Consider the following 19,857-nt stretch of genomic DNA (forward strand, 5'->3'; position numbering starts at 1 on the left):
CTACCTTAGGGTTGTTGTGAAAGTTAGATGAACTCATGTATGTGAGCTGTTTACTCGTTCCCTGCCACTTTCCTCACCTTGGCCTTCATTCAGCCCCGAACGTACTAAGCTTCCTGCCTCCAGCCTTTGTGGACGCTCTTTCCTCTACGGGGACCCCAGGCGTCACCTGACTGACTCCTGCTCACCTCCAAGGCCCCTGCTAGGCCGGCAGCCCCAGGGCAGCACAGCGCCTGGGACAGTAGTTGTGCAATAAACATGTCCCGAGTGAACGGATGGGAGAATGAATAATGGAGCCAGCTGTGTGGACAAGGGAACAGGATCGTGTGGGGTGGAAGGTTGCTTCCTCCAGGGTTGTGGTCGGCAGACTCTCGTTGTAGGCCGGGAAGGAGAGACTGTGTATGTGTATGTGTATTATACACACACATACATAACGTTAAATGGTTAACTTGTAAGTGTCTCAAGGTCAAGGCATTAAAATAGAAGTCTGTAAACTAATCAGGCCCTGCCTGAATGATGATCGATCTGAGCTTCCTTTGGTATTTTTAATTCCCCCCTCCATAGATTGAATATACTGTTGTTTATGCTTTAAAGTTAATACATGGCAACTGCACTTTACAAGTTAAAATACAAAAAATTTTGAAATCTGAAACATCCCCAGGTGACTGTGGCCCTCTGTTTAACTTCTGTGATATGTTCTGTCTGTAGAGATGTTACAGTCTAATCCAGCAGGTCTTGATAAGGACTATATTAGGTAATACATACATAGACGTGTCTGAGGTGCCTGGTATATAGCAGGTATTCAGTTTGGGGGGATTGTTACTATTATCGTCTCAGAATTTATTTCAGCTGTGCAGAGTTGGATCGTAAAGCTGGAGTATGTGGAGAACGTGAGTTCTGTTTAGCTGGTGGCCGAGGCCCACACTGCATTGCATCTGTATGGGAGGAGTAGCAGGCTGTGCCCTTCACAGAATTTGGTGGCTGTCCCTTACCAGTGACTGTTTAGAACAGCAGTAAATGTAAATGGACATTATCCTGTAGGGTAGGATTTCCCAACCTCTTTGCTGTCGGTGCGCACACAGAAAAGTCCTTACTGAGATGAACGGAGGAGGACGCTTGCGGGGGCCCCTGCCGCTCCAGGCTCCCGCTGGAGTCAGCATCACGGCACGCCTGTAAACACGCCTCGGCAAGCCAGTGCAGTCCAGAACTGTATATACCAAACGTAAGGGGAGGAGTTAAAAACGTTGACATTGTGAGTGGATTTACTTTGGTCATCGCCTCTGGTTAAGCATCCATTTCAAACTAGTTCAAAAGGTCCAGGTAAACCTAGGTGAAATACATAGTTTTTTAAACAGCTGAGTCTCTTAGTTGCTTGTCTTCTAACCGTTCAGAGTGCGATGGAGTGATAATTTTGCTTAACGCTTTATAAAATGTATTTGTTGACCTCTTCAATTAAGTGTACTTCACTTGTAAGTTAGAATCATGAAGAAGCTATGACATCATCTTGAAACAGTTACAGCATTGGCAAGAGTAGGTAGGCCCAATGATGTACTTAATGTAGGGCATTTCGTTTTTCAAGGGGTGACATTTATTCTTTCCTTACATATTACAGTAAAAATCAGGTAGAGAAGGGTAATTTTGTCGGTTATTTTTTTGTAACGTATAAATTCAGAGTTTGGCTGTTAGAAGTTATTTGCGACAGGCTTGTTGGGGTGGGGCACAACAAGAAGTTATTTTACATTATGCCTGCCCCCTCTGCCAAGCTTAAAGCCTCCCTACCAGGTAGAAAGGAGGCACAGAGTTGATCCTCACCTGCATAAGATGTTTCTAGAACACAAGTAGGAACACTGTCCTCGGCCGTAAATTCAGTATAGCGGGTGGAGCAGACAAAGGGGAGCTGCGAAGACAGACACCCTACTTTGGCCAAGGAATTTGGGATCTGAGGAAACACCCTACCTCCTGTTTCCCTGGTAGGAGAGGGTACACGGTGAGACGGACTGAAGGAGGGTTTCTCCTCGTGGGTCTGTGGTGGGGGAGCTTCTTTCCTGGGCTTCAGTGATCTGAGTGGGTTCGCTGAGTCGGCGGCATCCCCAGTGGCCTGCTTGCCGTTGGTGGGGCCCCTCCTTATCCTCGGAGGGATGGTGTTCGGTGCTTTTCTCTCTCTGTGGGTGCCTGGAGTCGGGGTGGGGATGCGGGTGGCACGGGTGGACGCTGCTTATCTCCTGGCAGGTGCTCACTTGGTTCTGAGGACCTTGGAGCTCTGTCTGCTCAAGCTGAGGTCTGTTTCAAGAGCAGTTTTCAGATTTAAATATTTCTGATAGCCTTACAAATCTACCTAACTTTTAATACTTTAAAAAACTATAATTTGGGGGTTTACAACCTTCAAAAATTGTTGAGACTAGTGGATCATTTTGTAATAGCCTACGGCTCAGAATATTGTTATGTGTTAATTTGGAAAGAATGTGGCTGGTATGAAGCACTTCTGTGAACCAGGGCATGTTACGTATTAGCTGTGTTGCCTGATTTTTTTCACAGAATGTTACATCTTCATTTAAATCCTAAATCTGAATTTCATTACCCCACCAGTGTTCCCTAAATAACCGGTAGTAATTTTTGTAAGAAAGAATAGTAACAAAAGTTATTTCCATTATCGGAACAGAAAATAAAGATTATAACAAAATTCCAGAAGATACGAAGTCATTATGACTAAAAATCACACGTACTTTATGTTTTAAATATTATTATAATAATTGGTCTTCCCTGTCAGCCCCACAGGCTTGTTACAGAGAGAAGTACCGTCTCCTTTCAGCTCTCATTATTTTTAACCTCAGAAATTTAAAGGGTTGGTGTGTTAGAGTTTAGGGACTAGAAGGCTGTGAGGAGGGAGGGGGTTTTCTGTATATTTCGGGAAACAGCAGTGCTTTGTAAGTGCAGCTTGCAAGGCAGGTGATGTGTAACCCATGTGGGTGGAGTTAGCGGGTGGTAAGGAAGACTGGAGTGTGCGGCCCGCAGCTGCTGGTGCAGGGGCACAGCCATGCTGGGGACGGGAGGTGGGTCACAGTGCACGTACGGTGTTGACCAGACTGTGGATGATAATTCTCCAAATTCGGGACTTGTTTTTTACCTTTCAGAAAATGGAAGAATGGGAGAAAAAGAAGACTGAAGCAGACATGGAAGAGTATGTGTGGGAAAATAGCTCCTCAGAGAAAAACATCCTGGAAACACTTCTCCAGATTAAAGCTGCTGAGAAAAATCTGGAATTAAGTAAAGAAGAACTCCTGGCTACTAAAGAAGTTGAGGATTATAGAAAGTCTGTTGTTAGTCTTAAGAATGAGGGGGACAATGAAAATACCCTTTCTCAGTACAAAGAATCAGTGAAGAAACTATTAAATTTGACATGAATTATGTAGAAAAATTGCCTTGATTTATTAATTTTATGACATATATCTAATCATCTAAGCTGATATAAAGTTGAAAATGTTTGAAAGAAACCATTGTTTTACATCAGAGTTAATATTATTCCTTTCATCCTAATGCACAATGGCAATGATTGTCCAAAAGTTTTCAATGATTTTCAGAAGTCTGGGGTGGTCAGACTGATTAGATGTGATTTCCTCCGGTTCTAAAGTGCTTGGATTTTGTTCCTTCCATAACAAATTTAGTATTCATACATATACATTTTTTGTTATTTTATCACCTGCTATGTTTCTTTCCCTACAAATTATCACTCATTGGTTGCTTTTGCATAAAGATTTTGGTTATTTGGGAAGCTAGGCCCAGAACCCAGCCCGCTGACTGAAATTCAGTGCGGTGTTTACATTACTACTGTCTCCCTAACCGGTTTTTTTGGCAGATGCTGACGGATGAGAAACAGGTCATTGGCAGTATCTTCTAACCCAGAAAGTCTGTTCCATCCGCCTGTTTTGGGGTCACTTTATGTTGATTCAGTTCTGCTTGGCGTTCCGCTTCACATTTTCTGCAGCTCATTTTTCCAAGCCCAAGCTTGCAGACAAGTGGAAATGGAGATCAGCTGGTATAGTATTCGCCTCTCTGGATGCCCCAGCTAGAACTTCCACAGCTCGGGACAGAGATGAGGTATAAGGACCTTGTATTTAATTGGAGTAAATGGCAAAAGGATAACTGCCTTAAGAAACATTTCATTCAGTTTAGCTGTCACTTCAGTATTTTTAAGTGTCTGTTAAGTAATTTCTTTAAAAGTAGTTGACAAGTGACTAACTTAAAATCAAAATAAAGGAATTATTCAGGTTGGTAATTGCCTAAAACTTACTCTGCTTGACGAAATTAGAGAACATAAAATGCCAAAAGGAATTTCAAAACAATTGCCTGAAAGAGTTTTTAATAAATTGAAGGTATGATTTGGTATCAGCAAGGCCTGGAGTTTGTAGGTTAAAAGGACAGTAGGGCCTTGAGCACAAAAAGGAAGTGGAGGTGTGTTGTATTCTATTGGATGGAAATAGCAAATAAAATACAAAGTAGAAATAACTGAATTTTTGATCAGGTTTAAAGCATACTAAAAGTATTGAAATGTTACATTTCTTAGAGACTCAGTTAAGTAAAATTCAGATGCGGAAACAATATTGAAGAAAGAAACATCTGGAAACAGCAGAAGCTCAGGAGAGGTGGTCATCTGAGAACATGTGACGAGGTGGGAGACTAGGGTCCCGGTCCTGTAGGACCAGCGCCATGCAGATGGAAGCGGATGGAGTAATGATGTGCAGTAAAGAACCTGGCGCAGAGAGAGGCCTGGCCTCTCCCCTCAGCTCCTGGGAGGTACTCTGTCGTACCTCATCAGGTGTCTTTGTTTAGGGCAGGACTTGGTCGCAGTGGATTTTAGGGTGGGCTGGCTACACCTGATCGTCTTCGGCATGCCAGAAAAGCCAACCAGATGTCTAGGGTGGGGAGCTTTGAGTCACCTGGTAAATCAGTCCACCTGGCAGCTGAGACCATCTGCCCAGGTAACTGGTCAGTCACACCTGTGTTAATGGGGCCTCAGTAAACACTGAGGCTTAGGTAAGCTTCCCTGGCTGACAGTGCGCTGGGCTTCCCGTCACACACTAGCACTGGGAGTGTGCTGTGTCCTGCCCCCATGGGCAGAGGACGCCAGGAGCTGTGAGTTTGGAACCTGCCAGAACCTCATCCTGGGTGCTTCTTCCCTTGGCTGGTTTTAATCCGTATCCTCTCCCTGTGGTAAACCATAACTGAGCGTAACAGCTTTCACTGAGTGTGAATTCCTCTAGTGAGTTACCGAACCTGCAAGTGTTTTGGGGCCCCTCCCACTCCTCCGAACTTACAGTTGGTGTCAGGAGTAAGGGCGGCCTCGTAGAAGGCCGTGCTCTTCCAGCCTCTGCAGTTTGGCTAACTCTGAGCGACTGACCTAAAGGCTGGGGCTGTGGCCTTGACGCCTAACGGCAAAATCTTAGAGCTGTAAGATGGATACAAAACTGCCTGAAAAGGGTAGCAATTTGCTGTCATTGTGACATTAGCAATAACTAATCAGCACTACTTGTCATTAGATTCTTGTCCTTTAAGTTATTAATTGACCCAGTATATACCATGAACATCATTTTCATCCTGATAATGAGGATTCTAGGGGACACTTTGCTGTGTTGATACACAGTCACTTTCGCTCCCCCCTCTAGAATTACATAGTACGTAAGAAGTAGAGCAAACCTGTTTTCTTAATTGTATGGTGCTTTAGTTTTTTCTTGGCATGTTTTGTTTCCAAAATTGGTAAATATAATACTGGACTATTATAGACTATTTTTCCCCCCCAAATTTCTGGCTACTTTCAGTGCTGGAAAGACTTCCACGTCATGGTCACTTCCTAATTGGGTGTAACAACCTTATCCTTAGCTGTTGACCGGGCCCTCAGATCTCTGTTTCTTTAAAAGTTTTAAATTCTTTTCAGAAGTTCTCTTTGGTCCCTTCTGCTTCCAGTTAAGGACATGGTTTCTAGGCCCAGTCGGTCTTGCTCCTTGGCTGACTGTTCAGGTTGCCTCTCCAGTCGAAGTTTACTCAGTTTATGTGATGGTGGAAGGTAGGGGCTGAAGAAGAGGAGTATGAGTTTGTTTTCTTACAAAGGTAAATATGCTTTTCCCCAAATTACAGTCATTACTATAAAACAATATCAATTTTGGGGAATGAATAAAATTCTGAGAAACCTCAAGGATGAGACCCCCCCCCCCTTTTCTGGCAGCTCTAGTTTGTTGGGAAAGCTTTAAACAGTTTGCATATACTTGAAAGAAAAGTAAGTAGTCTTTTACATATGGACAAGTAATTTTTAAAGACAGCTTCCTGAATAATTTATGTATCACTTTAGGATCATTTGAATCTTGATATCTACCCCCACCACGGCCCCCCAAATTGCATGGTTTTGTTCCTAAGGCATTAAGAAACAAATTTATGGCATTTATTATGAATAGCAAATTAAAGTAAATTGATTAAATTTTTTAATTCGGGCTTTCATTTGTGGTTATTCTGAGGGGACAGAATAAAACAACTGTTTTATTAACTTGGTAACAGAATTTCCTCTCACCTGTTCATTATCTTTAATGGCTGCCTTTTAATGTCTGTTCTCATATTTAAAAAGATTTTCAGGGATGAGATTAAGGGCCTAAAATTTTAAATCACCGAGACTTGAATTACAATTTTCTATACTGGAGAGTCTAAGATTTAGGGGTGTGTCTGTTGTGAGAAGTGGACGGAGCTGAAATACCCAGGGCTAACATTTCCACCTGGGAAAACAGTTTATACAACCGAGGGATGTGAACTAAACTGCCAAGGTTTATTCAGCAGAAGTCAACAGAAAACTCAAAGATCTCAGTGCCATAATTACTGAAAGCCAGGCCAATTTTAGAAAAAAGATGATGGATTAGGATTGAGAAAAACTCATCAATTGAACACAGAAAATTAAGTAAAAATCAGCAAACTTTTGCTCATAGGTTAGTAACTATAATTGGTTAGAATGTTTTTTTGCTTAAACCACTAAAAGATTTCATTAACGTATGTGACAATAATTTGACCTTGATGGGAGACAAGTATGATGTTACAGTGTCTTCCTGTATCTTTTTTCCATGCTTATTAGGGAAATGGAGGCTTTTAGTCCAACAGTGATTTCAAGCCTGGACTTTTGAACCAGATTGTCTCCTAAGTCCTGGCTTCCCTACATCCTAGCCGTGTGAGCTTAGGCAGAAACTTAGCCTCTCTGCTCCTCAGTTTCTTTGTCTGTAAAATGGGATGGTAACAGTATCATGGTTAGTAATAGTATAGCTAACTCAGAGTTGTAAGGATTCAACAAATTTATACATGTACAGCACTCAGAGCTGTACCCACATGGTGCTAAATCACTGCAGGGGTCAGAATTTTGGAACTCTGGCAAAGTGTGCACTATTCAAAAAAATAAATAAAAATATCAAACATGGGCCTTTTAGAGATTGGTATGAATGGGCATCTGTGCTTTTTTTTTTTTTTAAACCAAACTGCCCTCGTCTTACGGAAAACTAAAAATGATACTCTTGAAAGCTACACTGCTCCCATCTTTTACTCTCAGGATCTCTCCTTCAGAATGGTACATTTTTTAATCTGCCTGGATCCCGACTTTCTCTGTCCTGGTTTGTACTGGCCCTGCCGCCTTCGACAGAACCCAGATACCAGGATGACCACACAACAGCAGAGAAAGACGACAGAGGTGCCGAGGGCCACAGGAACCAGCCACGTCGCGGACGTCCCAGGCGCCCCGTCAGCTGCTGGGTCCTCACTCTCAGCTGTCTGGTTTCTGCTGCTGTACCCTTTGGTTTTGTTCAGTAGTTGTTTGCTGCTGTTGAGTCGGGATGGAATAGGCATATGAGACAGTTTTGTGTCTATGGGCACAAAGAAAGGAGAAACAGTCTTGTTATCTGGATTGCCGATGAACTCAGTACTGGGTGACACCACATTTACTTTTGCGGTAGTGGCGTCGTTCAGGGAAATGAATCTTGCCCAGGAGTCTGTGGTTAATTCCTTTGAATACCTGGTGGTGGTGGTGTTTGCGACCAAATCTTGACGTGTGGTTGACGATGGAGCCTCCATTGACGGTAGCATTTGGTGTATCTCGGTGGCTTGTTGTTTATCTAAATTCATAGTTTTTAGAATCCTTAGTCTCTCCCACGTATTGGAGGAAGAACGAGTATTTAGATATGTGGGCAGTGACTGTTCAAACACCAGCAAGTCTGGATCTATACCTGAAAGATAGACAAAGCATTGTTTAAATTGTATTTTTAATTTAAAAGAGAGGACCTTTGAGCACCATTTGGAGAAGTCTTGGATTTTGCCACTATGGTTATTGAACTAAGCTAATTTCAAGTTCCACTGCTGTATACTTCCGCTAGGCTCGGAGACACAGCGGCCACATCAGAATTCATCTTAACTTTCTAAGGCAGTTTCTGTTGTGATGGAACTTGGCTACAAGGTGGAGAAAACGTTGTGTCCGCTGGGGCTTTGGGGGCAACAACAGCAGGGTTAGGGCAGGGGCTGCAGAAACAGTAACCATCTGATATGTTTAACGTGTTAACGTTAAAATGGGGCCTGAGATGTGGAACTATTTAAAATTAGCAGAGCCGAAAGTCTCATCCCTTTCCAGGTGGTGCCTGCGGGTCTTCAGTGTGCTCTCTTTTCTTGTAAACTAACTCCTTTCTCTCTGACTTCGAAAGCTCTCAGCAGCTTTCCGCTTCCCCTGATGGTGGTCACACTGCTTCCCTTTCAGTCTCTCCCTGTTCTCTTTTCCTCCCAACACAGCAATGTCCACTTCCTGCATTTCCTTTCTGACTGTTTTGTGCCTTCTGAATCTTGTTTCCATTCTCCCAAACTGCCAAAATTCTGCTTTCCTTATTTCCTGATCACTTGTGTCTCACTGCTTTGGCTTCTCTCTTGTCCCCGAGACTGCTGGCCATCCTCTGCCTGAATTCTTCTCCCATGACTCCCTGGACCCCACATTCCTCTGGCACGTTACCTCGGACTGCCTGCCTCTTGTTTTTTCTTTGTTTTGCTGGTTCTCTCCCAGGTCCTAATGGTTGTGCGGTTTCCACAGTCGTTAGTCCCTGGTTTTCTGCTGTATTTCTCTTCATCCCATACCAACCCCCTCCAAAGAGATTGTCCTCACCAACTGTCACCACTACACGGATGGCCCTGAAATCCACATCCCCAGTTTCTCCCTCCTTGAGCTCTGATCTCGTTTCTCCTGTGCTCTGGCGAGGTTCCCACTTAGACATCCCACATCCTCATGAACATTCTCAAGGCCATCATTTTGCCTGCCCCCTCGCCTTGTTCAGCAGCGTCGTCATTCTTCTGTCACTCATGCTGGACTCGGCACTGCAAAGGGATTTTTGGCTCCTCCGTTCTCTCCTTTTTCTTTATCCAAAAAGTAACCAAGTGCCTTTCAACTCCTTCCCAATATGCTGGTAACCACCCCTTCTCTTTGTCGCAACTACAATCACCTTGTCCAGATGTAACATTGCCCTGACTGCATTTTTTAACCTGCACCATGCATCTAATTCTCCTAGATTAAGATAACCAGACACATCACTTTAATGATAGCTTTTTCTCATTAAATACTTTTGTTGGTTCCATATTTCTGACAAAGTTAAACCAAAACTCTCCTCTGTCCTTTTGTCACCTGGCCTACCTATCTCACGCGTATGTCCCCTGTAGCCCTAGATGTCCGCGTATTGTAGCCACATCAGTTTCCTTACTTTCCCAAGTATGACACGGGCTCCTCCTCTTGCCTCTCCCTGGCCTCTTCCGTGAAGCCTCCTCTGAATAATCGAGGTTTCTTTAGCCTCTCCTGCTTTTGAGCCTTGGCAGCTGGTTGAGGCAGCATCACACATTTTTGTATTTACTTACTAGTTTCACACTAATTGTAAGACGTGTCTCATCAACTAGATTTTAAGGAACTCGAGGGCAGAGACATGGCCGCAGTCTCCTGCAGTGCTGCGCACAGCCCGGCGCGTTCCGTGTTCAGTAAGTTCAGGTTGACGAAGACGTTTACCTCCTTTGTACTGTGGTGGCAAAAATGTATTCTTTGATGTTTACTCATTTGTACCTTGAGATTACATACACGGGCAAAGGACACTTAAGTATGTATTTTTCTAAAGTAAAATGCCCTGGTTATCGTGGGACCAGTGATACCCTGCTGTGTGGCAGGAAGTGCATTTCCCCGCCCCTCACGTGAGTATTTGTAACATCTTTGTACATAGTGTCAGATGCCCTCACAACTCACACTCAGCATTTTCTTTATTTCCTAGTGGCATCTTTAACTACTGTAGTAGAAATACCTACTTTGGCTCTGGCTGAAGGCTCTTGGGATAAATGTGTTCATTTTTGAATCCTGTTCAATCACATATGATTTGTTATCCAGGGTGCACTCATTGCTGATGATCATGCCAAACTAAAGGGAATTTCTTCTTAGTTTTCTGCCCTGGAAGCCCCAGACTTTTCCAGACAGAGTTCACCAGAAAATAATGATCTAGAGATTCATCCGTGGCTACCGTCAGCCCATTTCTAGGTTACACACCTCTACTAAAATATTACCAACATTCTTCAAAATACATACAAAGTACATGGATCATTACCGTCTGTTATGTTGTATAAAATGGCACTGGTTCCAGGCTCCAATATGCAGCTGTCCAGGGTTGGGCAGTGGACATGCAGACAGTTGACATTGTCATGAATGGGGTCGTGGAAGAAGACAGCCAAGTTACAGGAAACTGAAAAGGAAGCAGGCAACGTACATCTGCAGACGGGCCTGATTCCTCCCGCCTGCTGATCTCTGCGTAGCTGACATTTCTTTCAAGAACCTGGGATTAATGGTACGTTGCAGGGCTATGTTCATACTTCTGACATTATGAACTACAGGAACTATGACTCTGGGAAAATGCCGTTTCAACAGGAAATATCTACTGGTTTTCTCTGAGTAGTCTTCCACACATTCCATGCTCCACCGGGTTGCCTGGAATGCTTCCCAGTCCCAGTGTTTTTTGTTCATGAGAAGTTCAGTTGGCTACAAACAAACCTGTGGGGATTTATACATATCACATTTCTAGGTGTAATACCCTCTCGGAATGCTAAGGCACCGCAGTCCACCAGAGAAAGAAATTGGCAAATAAATGGACAAATGCTGTCACAGAAGGGAGAGTAACAGGAAGGGCAGAAACAGGGATGACCTCATTGCTGGGCGAGGCCCAGGTGGTGTGAAGGCAGCAGGCTGGGTGAACATGACTTTGACCCCGACCGCAGGTGTGCACCAGCCCCAGGCTGCAAAACCACGTCCAGTGAAAAGCTAATCAGTGTCATTCGAAGAGGAAGGGAGCAGACAGACAAGGCTGCTAGCATTAGGAACTCCAGTGGGTAGGGGTACATCACTTGCTCATGCTGCCTCCCCTGTCCTAAGTAAACTGGCTCCTTAAAACACATGGTGTTATTTCTGGAAAAACCATTGGTTGAGTGCAGATCCTCAGTCTGTCCTCCCTGAAGTGCAACACAGATTTTCTTCCTGCTGCAGTGCAGTGGGAACCATGTGGTAGGGAATATTCATTGGCCCAAAGGTATCAGCTTCTTTAATAAAATGAGATTACAGAGGGATAGTGTATGATTACCAGATCTCAGAGTATGCCTACAACTGCTGTGGAATTGTGGCCAGAACCTGCCTGGCTTCTGTGTAAGGTTAACTGCGAGAGTGACGCCTCCCCCCATGACTTCTGGGACACCCCATGTTTCTGCACTCTTTATTTTTCCAGGAGAAAGAATAGAACGAAAGTCAATTAACGATACATTGCTAATGTATTACAGATTACAAATGCATTCTTCAAGGACTGTGCTGTAAAACTGAAGGAAAAGAGATAAAAAATACTCAAATGTTGACATCTAAATTTCTGATAAAAAAGTATTTGATGCTGTAGGGAGCAATTTTTAAAGATGTTTGACATTTTGCATGTCCATTTCAGAGTCCCAGCTCTGAGCAGGTTAGCTATTACAGGATTGTGTCATTTTAAAGTTCTGGCTTCCAGCTAAAAACTGGGCTCTACGTTCATCCCTTTTCTTCATCTGGAGAAAGAAAGCCACAACGTGGAAGCCACGGGGGCTCTGAAGTCTTGGAATTCTATTAGATGCTTCTAGTACCCCTGGAAGTCCAGAGGCCACAGCATCTCTCATGTGGAGAGTCAGGTAAATCCACGTCCCAGGAAAAGGTTGAAAAGGTACCACTCCTCCCTCATCTCCTTTCAGTGAAGGCTTACGGGGTGAGAAGCATCTGCAAGCTGAATACCCAGATTTGCTATCTTTTCAAAAAATTTCCCTTTAATAAATTAGCTGCTGTCACCTGTGCCTGATTAGCTTCTGAGGGCTTACTTAGTCTGTGACAGCTTCTCACACTGTGGTCTCCTGACAGTCAGTTTCAACACTCTGAGGCGCTCCAGTCTGCATCACGGAAATCTTACGTGGATAATTGGAAAGGAGGCCTCGGCAGTTAACGTCAATATCAGACCACCAACGTGTGGAACAAGAAGAGAATTACTGTAAAGTGTTGTCGCTTTTCTTGTTTCTTTCTAAGCATCTCTCAAAATCTTGGAAAATTAAAAAATAAAGTCTTTAGACAAACGTAACTTGAAATTCCTCAGCGATGAAAGGTTTTCCCAATTACAGGCCTTATTATCGTATTATATGAATGATAGTTCACCTTGATTCTGGATTTCAGACCAAAAAAGCTGTTAGGATACTCTGAAATCTTATGTTTGTTTGTTTGTTTATTTGGTGGGGGGAGGTAATTGGGTTTATTTGTTTATTTTTAGAGGAGGTCCAGGGGGTTGAACCCAGGACCTCATACATGCTAAGCATGCGCTCTACCACTGAGCTATACCCTGCATGCTAGGATACTTTGAAATTTAATTTATTTCTTCCTTTCTTTCTTTCCCTCCCTCTCTCCCTTCCTTCCTTCGTTTTTCTATTTGACATATATCTCCTTATTTCTTTCAAATCATGAACCACAATCTAAATTCCTGTTCAGTGCACCCCACATTTGGTCAACCCAAGAAAGCATATTTTAAAAGTGTGATATGATATCAATATCACCAAAAGAGCTTTGAAAAGGAAATTATTATAAATATTTTGGAAACTATATATGCTGTATTCTGAGCCATAGAAATATTGGTAGTTGGCCCTCAAGGAAATATTTTCACTTAACACTTCAGTGAAGAAAAGAGATTCTCTGTTACCTGTAGGTGCATAGACTCCTAGGTCATGATTAGATTTGTAAACCGAGCCTGCACTGGCCCCAACTGCAAAACCAGTCTCAATGTGTCTCCCTCTCTGCGCTCCCCCACCGCCCAGCCCCACCTCATCCCAGGGCATATTCCCCAGACCTTCTCCACCGTTGACTGGACCCTCTGCCTAGGGCTCCTTTCTTAGGTCTTCATGTTTGAAGTTTCCCCCAATTTTTGCTCAGGCGGGTCATGAACACTTACCATCCTTCCTCAGACAGCAGCTCCGGCTGCATTTCTGACCAGTGCTCTCGGAATAATACTTCAAGAACTGGGCGCCCAGCTTCTGAGACTCCTCCAGGTCAATTAGCAGACCTGGGAAGCGACGGATCCAGCAGCCTCTGTAAAAAATGTTGGGGGAGCAGAGAGCTTCTGAGGTCGACCCCATGCTGAGGAGCAGCACCACGCCCGCTGCCACCACCGCCATGTGCATTTCCCTGGAATGAAGACTCGCCAGTAAGTCTGATGACCGGGCAGAAGCTGGAGCTGACCATCAGGGTTTAGAAGAGTTTCTGGAAATTCAGGGCTGTTGCCAAGGGAGAGCTTCCTTGGACCTTTCCTGGCGGGTCACTTGCTAGAAAAATGAAGCGGCTCTTTGACGGCACATTGAGTTTTCTTTTGTTTCTTCCCAGTTGTGCCCTGGGTGAACATTTGACCTGCTGGGGTTAATTCTGAATGCTTTCCAGGCCATGTCAAGACTCTGTCCCTTAGCTTCTTGAAGACGTAGACTCTCCCCTCTGCCTTTCTTCCTTCTCTAAAAGCGAATAGTCACAGACACCTTTTACTAAGTAAATATAAAGACAAGTCGAAATCCTAGCCAAGAGTCTTTCTGGAGAAAACAATGGTTTAGTCACTTGACGTCAGATAAAGGGAGGATCCATTTCACCAGAAACAAGACATCATTTTGTAAGGGCGCCTCTGTATGGTTTTTTAAAGAAACTTGTGCCGGCAGATTATTTTGTTTGTTTCAGTCATCTTTTTTTTTTTCTTTGAAATGTATTCAGATTCATTAGAAAACTAATTTAAGCACTGGTTTAAATTTTTTGCTTTTACTAAAAAAAAAAAAAATCTGAAAAGTAGATGAAAACTCAAAATAAAATAAAAATTTAAAAATTTGCGGTGATTTTAAAAACACTGACTATGAATACTAGTCATTTCTTGGGGCCAGGCGTTTTTTTTTGCAAAGGTCAGCCACAAGCTTTTTTCAAAGAAGATGAAAGATCCAGCCAAAAGAATATCCTTAAATTGTAGATGGAACCCCCATTTAAGTATATTTTGTTCAATCAAGGAAAAAAGAGCATAATTTACAGTGAAGATTGGGAAGATGTTCAAACTGGGGGTTGCCTGTTTTCTGATATTTGTGTTTTCAAGTTACAAAGAAGACTTTGTGAAGCACAGACATAAAAGTATATGCACCTCAGAAGCAGATGCAGAAGCCAGAAATGCGCATTAGGAAAAAAGTTTTAAACTTCTAAATATTAATAAAGTAGCTTTAATGATAATGCCAAAGCATTTGAAAAAATATTTAAGGCACTGAAAATGGCCTACTTTGGTGAAGATCGTGTGTTCCATATCCCATAATATCCAAGATGAAATTAGTTCAAAGCATAGAACTGTTGCTTTTTTTGTATCCATTTTCACACAAAGCATTAGTGGTAATTAGTTTGGGACATAAAGTAATGTACTGCTCTCTTTTTAAAAAAAAAGATGAAACTTTTTCTCTCATCTGTGATCTATGTTCCTCTCACACTTTTTTGCACACTCACTCACTCACTTGATACAAAAATGTTAACATTCTTTGAACTTTCATCTGTCCACCTGTCTCCTAATGATAGCTTAATTATCAAATCTTTTGATTTTTAGAAACATATAATATTAATAATTGGTAATGAAGAGGATGATATTCAAAAGGCTGAACAGCTTTAAAAACAAACATTTCACTTCTGAGCAAAAATTATATTACAGACTAACTGCTAACCTTGCATAATCCACAGAAAATGCACTAAAAGTGATAAATACTTTATTCTAGTGAACTTCTCTTAGAAAGCAAGTTTCAGTGGCTTACCTGCAAATAATCTGTTCATCTGTTCCAAGGAAAATGAGAAAAGAGGCTTCCTAAAGGCAAAACAAGAAGACAGATGAGAAACAAAAGATCACTCTCAGTTTTATCACAAGATTCCATAGCCATTTTGATTAGTTCATGCCCTGGGAACATAAACTGGAAAGTCAACTTTCTGACCTTCTAACCTCCATCTTTCAGTCACATTAAATGTGGTTTCTTTTGTGTGACATATAATTCCTTGAAGTTCTCATGTTCCCTGCAGGCATAATGGAACAATCCACAGTTGTCTAATCCTTTTGCGGTCAGACGATGGTCAAGGGGAGATCAAAGTTGCATTTTAAAGAATCTACCAGTTTCAGTGTAAAGGCATGCTTTAAAATTAAACAACAACAACAACAAAAACAAATTTGGGGGTGATTGATAAACACTGAGCCTGGAAACAGGTACCTTCTTGGAACCAAGCATTTTGCAAAGAAGAGATTAAAAACCAGACTGCAGGGGCAGAGAGAGGAATTCAAAAAGAACTGAGACGTGTGGACCAGAAGCATCACCCCCCACCCCACCAGCCTGATTCAGTAGCTCTAGTGTGGGAACCAGAATTCTTATTTTAATAAAAAGTGCCTCAGGTGATTTCCTAAGGTTTTTGGAAAACCCTGAAATAAGTGGTTGAAATAAACGAATGTTTTGCCCACGAGAAGATGCTCAACCAGGATGAAATAGAACCGTTCAAGAACTGCGCTACTTTAAACTAATTTAAACTGCCCCACGTGCTTTAGTGAAAGCAAGATATTTGGACTTGCTTATTAAAAACAAAAAGAAACAAAGTTGTTTTAGAAATACTGGAGGGACTAAAAAATAGAAATAACTTTCAAGTGATAGTGAAGTAATAGCATGGGTGTTACTAAATCCAAAAGACATTTGAATAACAGTCAATATCTCATCCTTATTTTAAAGATGCTAATTGTTTATCTACATTTTCATTTCATCGGGTCATAAAATTGGTGGACATCGTTTTCAAAAATGGGGCCTGAGAAATTGGAATATGTCATTACTTTTTCTTAAAATATTTTGCTTCTATTAAATTGATATACATTCACTTTAAAAATCCAAACCATACAGAAAAATACAAAGAGAAATAATAACCATTCAAGATCTTCCAATTTTAACATTTCAGTAAACATCCTTCTAGACATCTCTATTAAAAAATAGACACATATATGCAATTTTACAAAAATGCAATCATAGTTCCAGAAACTCTTTTTAAAAAGTCCAGTGGAAAATTATATGCTCAGTGTCTCTAAAGAAACCTACATCCAAAGATGTAATAGCTCTATGGTATTTCATTCTACATGTGTACCAAAATTTTCTGTTCCTCAACTTCCTACAATACTTAAAATAGTATTATAACCCACGTAAAGCACTTACAACATGCCTGAAATATATTAAACATTCAATAAATATTAGCTACTACTATTACTAAACACTTTTCAACTTCTTTATTATTCAAAGCAACACTGTAATAAACATCTTGTACTTTGGTATTTTTCCATTCTAGGTCAAAAGGTATATTTTTCCATAAATTATTTTTTTTTAAATTAAAAAAAATTGAAGTATAGTTGATTTACGATGTTGTGTTACCTTCTGGGGTACAGCAAAGTGATTCAGTTAACATATGTATATATTCTTCTTCATTATAGGTTATTACAATCTATTGAATATAGTTCCCTGTGCTATACAGTAGGACTTTATTTATTCTGTATATAGTAGTTTGTAGATTTTCCAAGAATTCTTAAAGAAATCATTTATTTGACCATTATTTTAGTCTTTTGTAAAACAGATCATGATGTAAAGTGTTTGAAGTGAATCATAGTACCACAAAGGCCAGTCTTTATTACTCACTGATCACTTAATAACAGATCTATAAATCTCCAGGTATAGACAAGCAACATTTTTATGAAGCTTAAACTACTATATATAAAATAGATAAACAAGTTTATTCAATATCTTGTAGTAACCTATAATGCAAAAGAATATAAAAAGGAATATATGTATGTATATGTATGACGGAAACATTATGCTACACAGCAGAAACTGACACAACATTGTAAACTGACTATACCTCCATTAAAAAAAAAAGAAAAAAATAGTCTTTTTTAAATGAAAGAGTTTATATAAATTTGACTGCATTTCTAGCTTAACAGAAAACTTGAATTTGGGCCTTGATAAAATGATTTGATCTTTAAGAGGCCTTACAGGATAAATGCCCAGTGCTGTCAAACTGAAACCACAGATTACCTGCCAGAGATCTACTCCGATAATATTACTGTGTGTGAACTGCCTTTCTAATGCACATGATTTTTTGGGTCTATTTTTAAAAGGCCAGAAAATGCCATCTGAGGCATATCTATGACAGTTGGGAGACAAAAGCATCCATTGGTGGAAGATTCTAAAGGGACGGAGCAGAGACTAAGAGCCTGCTCTTCCTGGCTGACCCACTGAATCTGGCATTGTTGCTGATGGAGGCAGGTGCAAATCAACCCCAGGTCCAAGGCTCTTTGACACAGGGGGCGCCGCCGGGCAAAAGTTTCCCAGCTCAATGCCTAACGCTGGATGTGGAACTTTACCTACCCAAAGAGGTTGCTAAATTCATGATCACTCAACCCCAAAGAACCGTAGATGTCTCGGCTACACGCTCATTGAGAACAGAAGTGTGAGAGGTCCACGTGAGAAAGGAGTCTTATCAGTAATGATTTAAAGGGCAGGTGAAGGAAGGTAAAGGCTAGAAGTTTTCCCCAGAATCCAAGAAAATAACTTGAAGGAGGCAAGTCATAGGTCCATCTTTATTTCCTTTACTTTTCCCAGAGACACTAGAGTCTACCAGAACTTTTTTTCCTATGTCTTTAAAGTTTTAGTTCCTAATTCATGGTGTATTATAAAGAAAATAAAGAATGACAACACCTCACTATGAAACAGCTAATTTACACAAAAAGAAGCACAAGTGTAACCCAACAGTGTGTTGAAAGGATGTCACATTTTACGAAATGACTTTCTTCTCTGATTTTTAACCCTTTCCCTTCCTAACATAAAAAGTTAGCGCTGTAGGAGGTATCACTTGCTTGAAAGACGGGAAATGTACTTATGAAGAAGTTACTGTTTAACAATGTTGTCATTCATAAGGAAAACTGAAGCTTGCAATTAAAAAAAAAAAAAAAAGAAAAGTCCAAACACATATTCTTTCCAAATTGAGGACTACTGTAGATGGTTCTCAATCTTGGTCTGGGAAAGTTTCCAAGGGGTTTTTGGTAAGAAAAAGTGAACACATACACTCTGCTCGCTCCCAGTCCTCTCTCTCCTTCTTCTCAAAGATAACCTAACGATTACCGCCCACTCCCCCTTTCTGGGATTAATTCCTATCTCATGAGCAACACAAGGTCCTTATTATTGGGGGAGAGGTTTCTATTTGCAGTGTTCGGTGGGAGAAGACGGGCGAGAAGCATCCTTCCTCTAGGCAGTTCTCAGCCGGCGGGACAGGGGTAGGGGTAGGGGTGAGAGTGGCAAGAAAAGCCACCGCTGTAGGCAAGTATGAGCGAAAGAGACCAGACTTTCTGCTCAGAGATACCATTCTGTGCCTGTTCACCCAACCAAACTGAAATAGGGAACGCAATGGCCATTAGAAAATATTTTACAAGAAGGTACGTTATCTAACTGTGTTCAGTTTAGTTGTACTTCTTTCTTTTAGCAGCATAAGGATAACGGGCCCCAGCAGCAAATATGAGCTCCTCTGCTTCCCAACCATCGGGTGCACCCCGAGCATTGAGTCCCGCAGAACCTGGGCATCTGGCTGGACCCCCCCTTCCTGCAAGATGGCTCCTACCCGATGGCTACTCAGGACGCTCAGCCCTAGGTGCCACCTACACGTCCAGAGACGGCCCGCGCGCCTCAGCCCCCCGGGACACGATGCCGGACTCGTCCAGCTGGGCGATTCCGGACGTGATGTCCTCTGGACTCCCTGGACCCCGGCTCATTTCATCCCCTTCCAAAAGAAAAGCCCGTTTCTTCTGCTCTCCCCTTCGCGCTGCTAAGGCGGCGCGCAAGAGAAGGCAACCGGCTTCCTCCCGCATCCTGCGCGCCGGGAGCATCACCGCAGACGCCGCGGCCCTCGGAGTCGCAGCGCCCGGCCTGCGAGGGCGGCCGCGGGGACGCGCCTTCCTGGGTCCCGCCACCCGGGCCCCCGGCCTCCCAGCCCTGCCCGCGGGGCTGGCGCGCGGCGGGGGTCCGGCGGGCGGATGTGCGACGCCGGGCGTGCGAGGCGGCGGCCCGCGCGGGCCGGGATCCCCTCCCCGCGGCCCGCCGGGGCGACCCCAGCGGGGAGCGCGCGCGCCGCCCGGGCCTTTTTTGGCGAGGCCGGAGGCCGGAGAGGCCGGGCCGCCGCGCCGGCGGAGGACGAGGGGCGAGGCTGAGCCGCCGCCCCCCGGGGCCGGGAGGAGGGGC

The 19,857-nt window shown here is 42.7% G+C and overlaps 2 protein-coding genes across 5 annotated transcripts in view; one reads left to right on the forward strand and one right to left on the reverse strand.

Moving 5' to 3' along the window:
* MRPS35 (mitochondrial ribosomal protein S35) overlaps window positions 1-4,270 on the forward strand; it is a 30,669-nt gene extending 26,399 nt beyond the window's left edge. For 2 of the 3 annotated variants that reach the window (XM_031443884.2, XM_064479158.1), the window contains exon 8: window positions 3,129-4,270. In XM_031443884.2, the coding sequence (XP_031299744.1) occupies window positions 3,129-3,398 (270 nt within the window). In that variant the 3' untranslated portion in view covers window positions 3,399-4,270. The remainder of the gene's footprint in view (window positions 1-3,128) is intronic. The other variant, XM_064479157.1, reaches the window with a different exon arrangement.
* A 2,511-nt stretch (window positions 4,271-6,781) lies between these two features.
* Window positions 6,782-19,570, reverse strand: MANSC4 (MANSC domain containing 4). Of its 2 annotated transcripts, XM_031443883.2 has the most exons (5): window positions 19,282-19,570; window positions 15,370-15,419; window positions 13,509-14,058; window positions 10,623-10,757; window positions 6,782-8,237 (listed from the first exon to the last, which is right to left on the reverse strand). In XM_031443883.2, exons 3-5 carry the CDS (start codon window positions 13,735-13,737, stop codon window positions 7,564-7,566), a joined length of 1,038 nt encoding a protein of 345 aa, XP_031299743.2. In that variant the 5' UTR covers window positions 13,738-14,058; window positions 15,370-15,419; window positions 19,282-19,570; the 3' UTR covers window positions 6,782-7,563. The 2 variants fall into 2 exon arrangements, with proteins under 2 accessions (XP_031299743.2, XP_064335226.1); XM_064479156.1 differs by lacking the exon at window positions 19,282-19,570 and having other exon boundaries at window positions 15,370-16,511.
* Between the last annotated feature and the right edge of the window lie 287 nt (window positions 19,571-19,857).

This window comes from Camelus dromedarius, chromosome 25, assembly GCF_036321535.1.
Source record: "Camelus dromedarius isolate mCamDro1 chromosome 25, mCamDro1.pat, whole genome shotgun sequence".
Lineage (NCBI taxonomy): Eukaryota > Metazoa > Chordata > Mammalia > Artiodactyla > Camelidae > Camelus > Camelus dromedarius.

Excerpts from the sequence above, each read along its gene's own strand:
- MANSC4 (XM_031443883.2), bottom strand. The coding sequence starts at position 13,737 with ATGCACATGGCGGTGGTGGCAGCGGGCGTGGTGCTGCTCCTCAGCATG. Across the intron at positions 10,758-13,508 it reads CTGCTGTCTGAGGAAGGATG|TTTCCTGTAACTTGGCTGTC; the intron begins GTAAGTGTTCAT and ends CTTCCTTTTCAG. Across the intron at positions 8,238-10,622 it reads TTTATACAACATAACAGACG|GTATAGATCCAGACTTGCTG; the intron begins GTAATGATCCAT and ends TCTATCTTTCAG.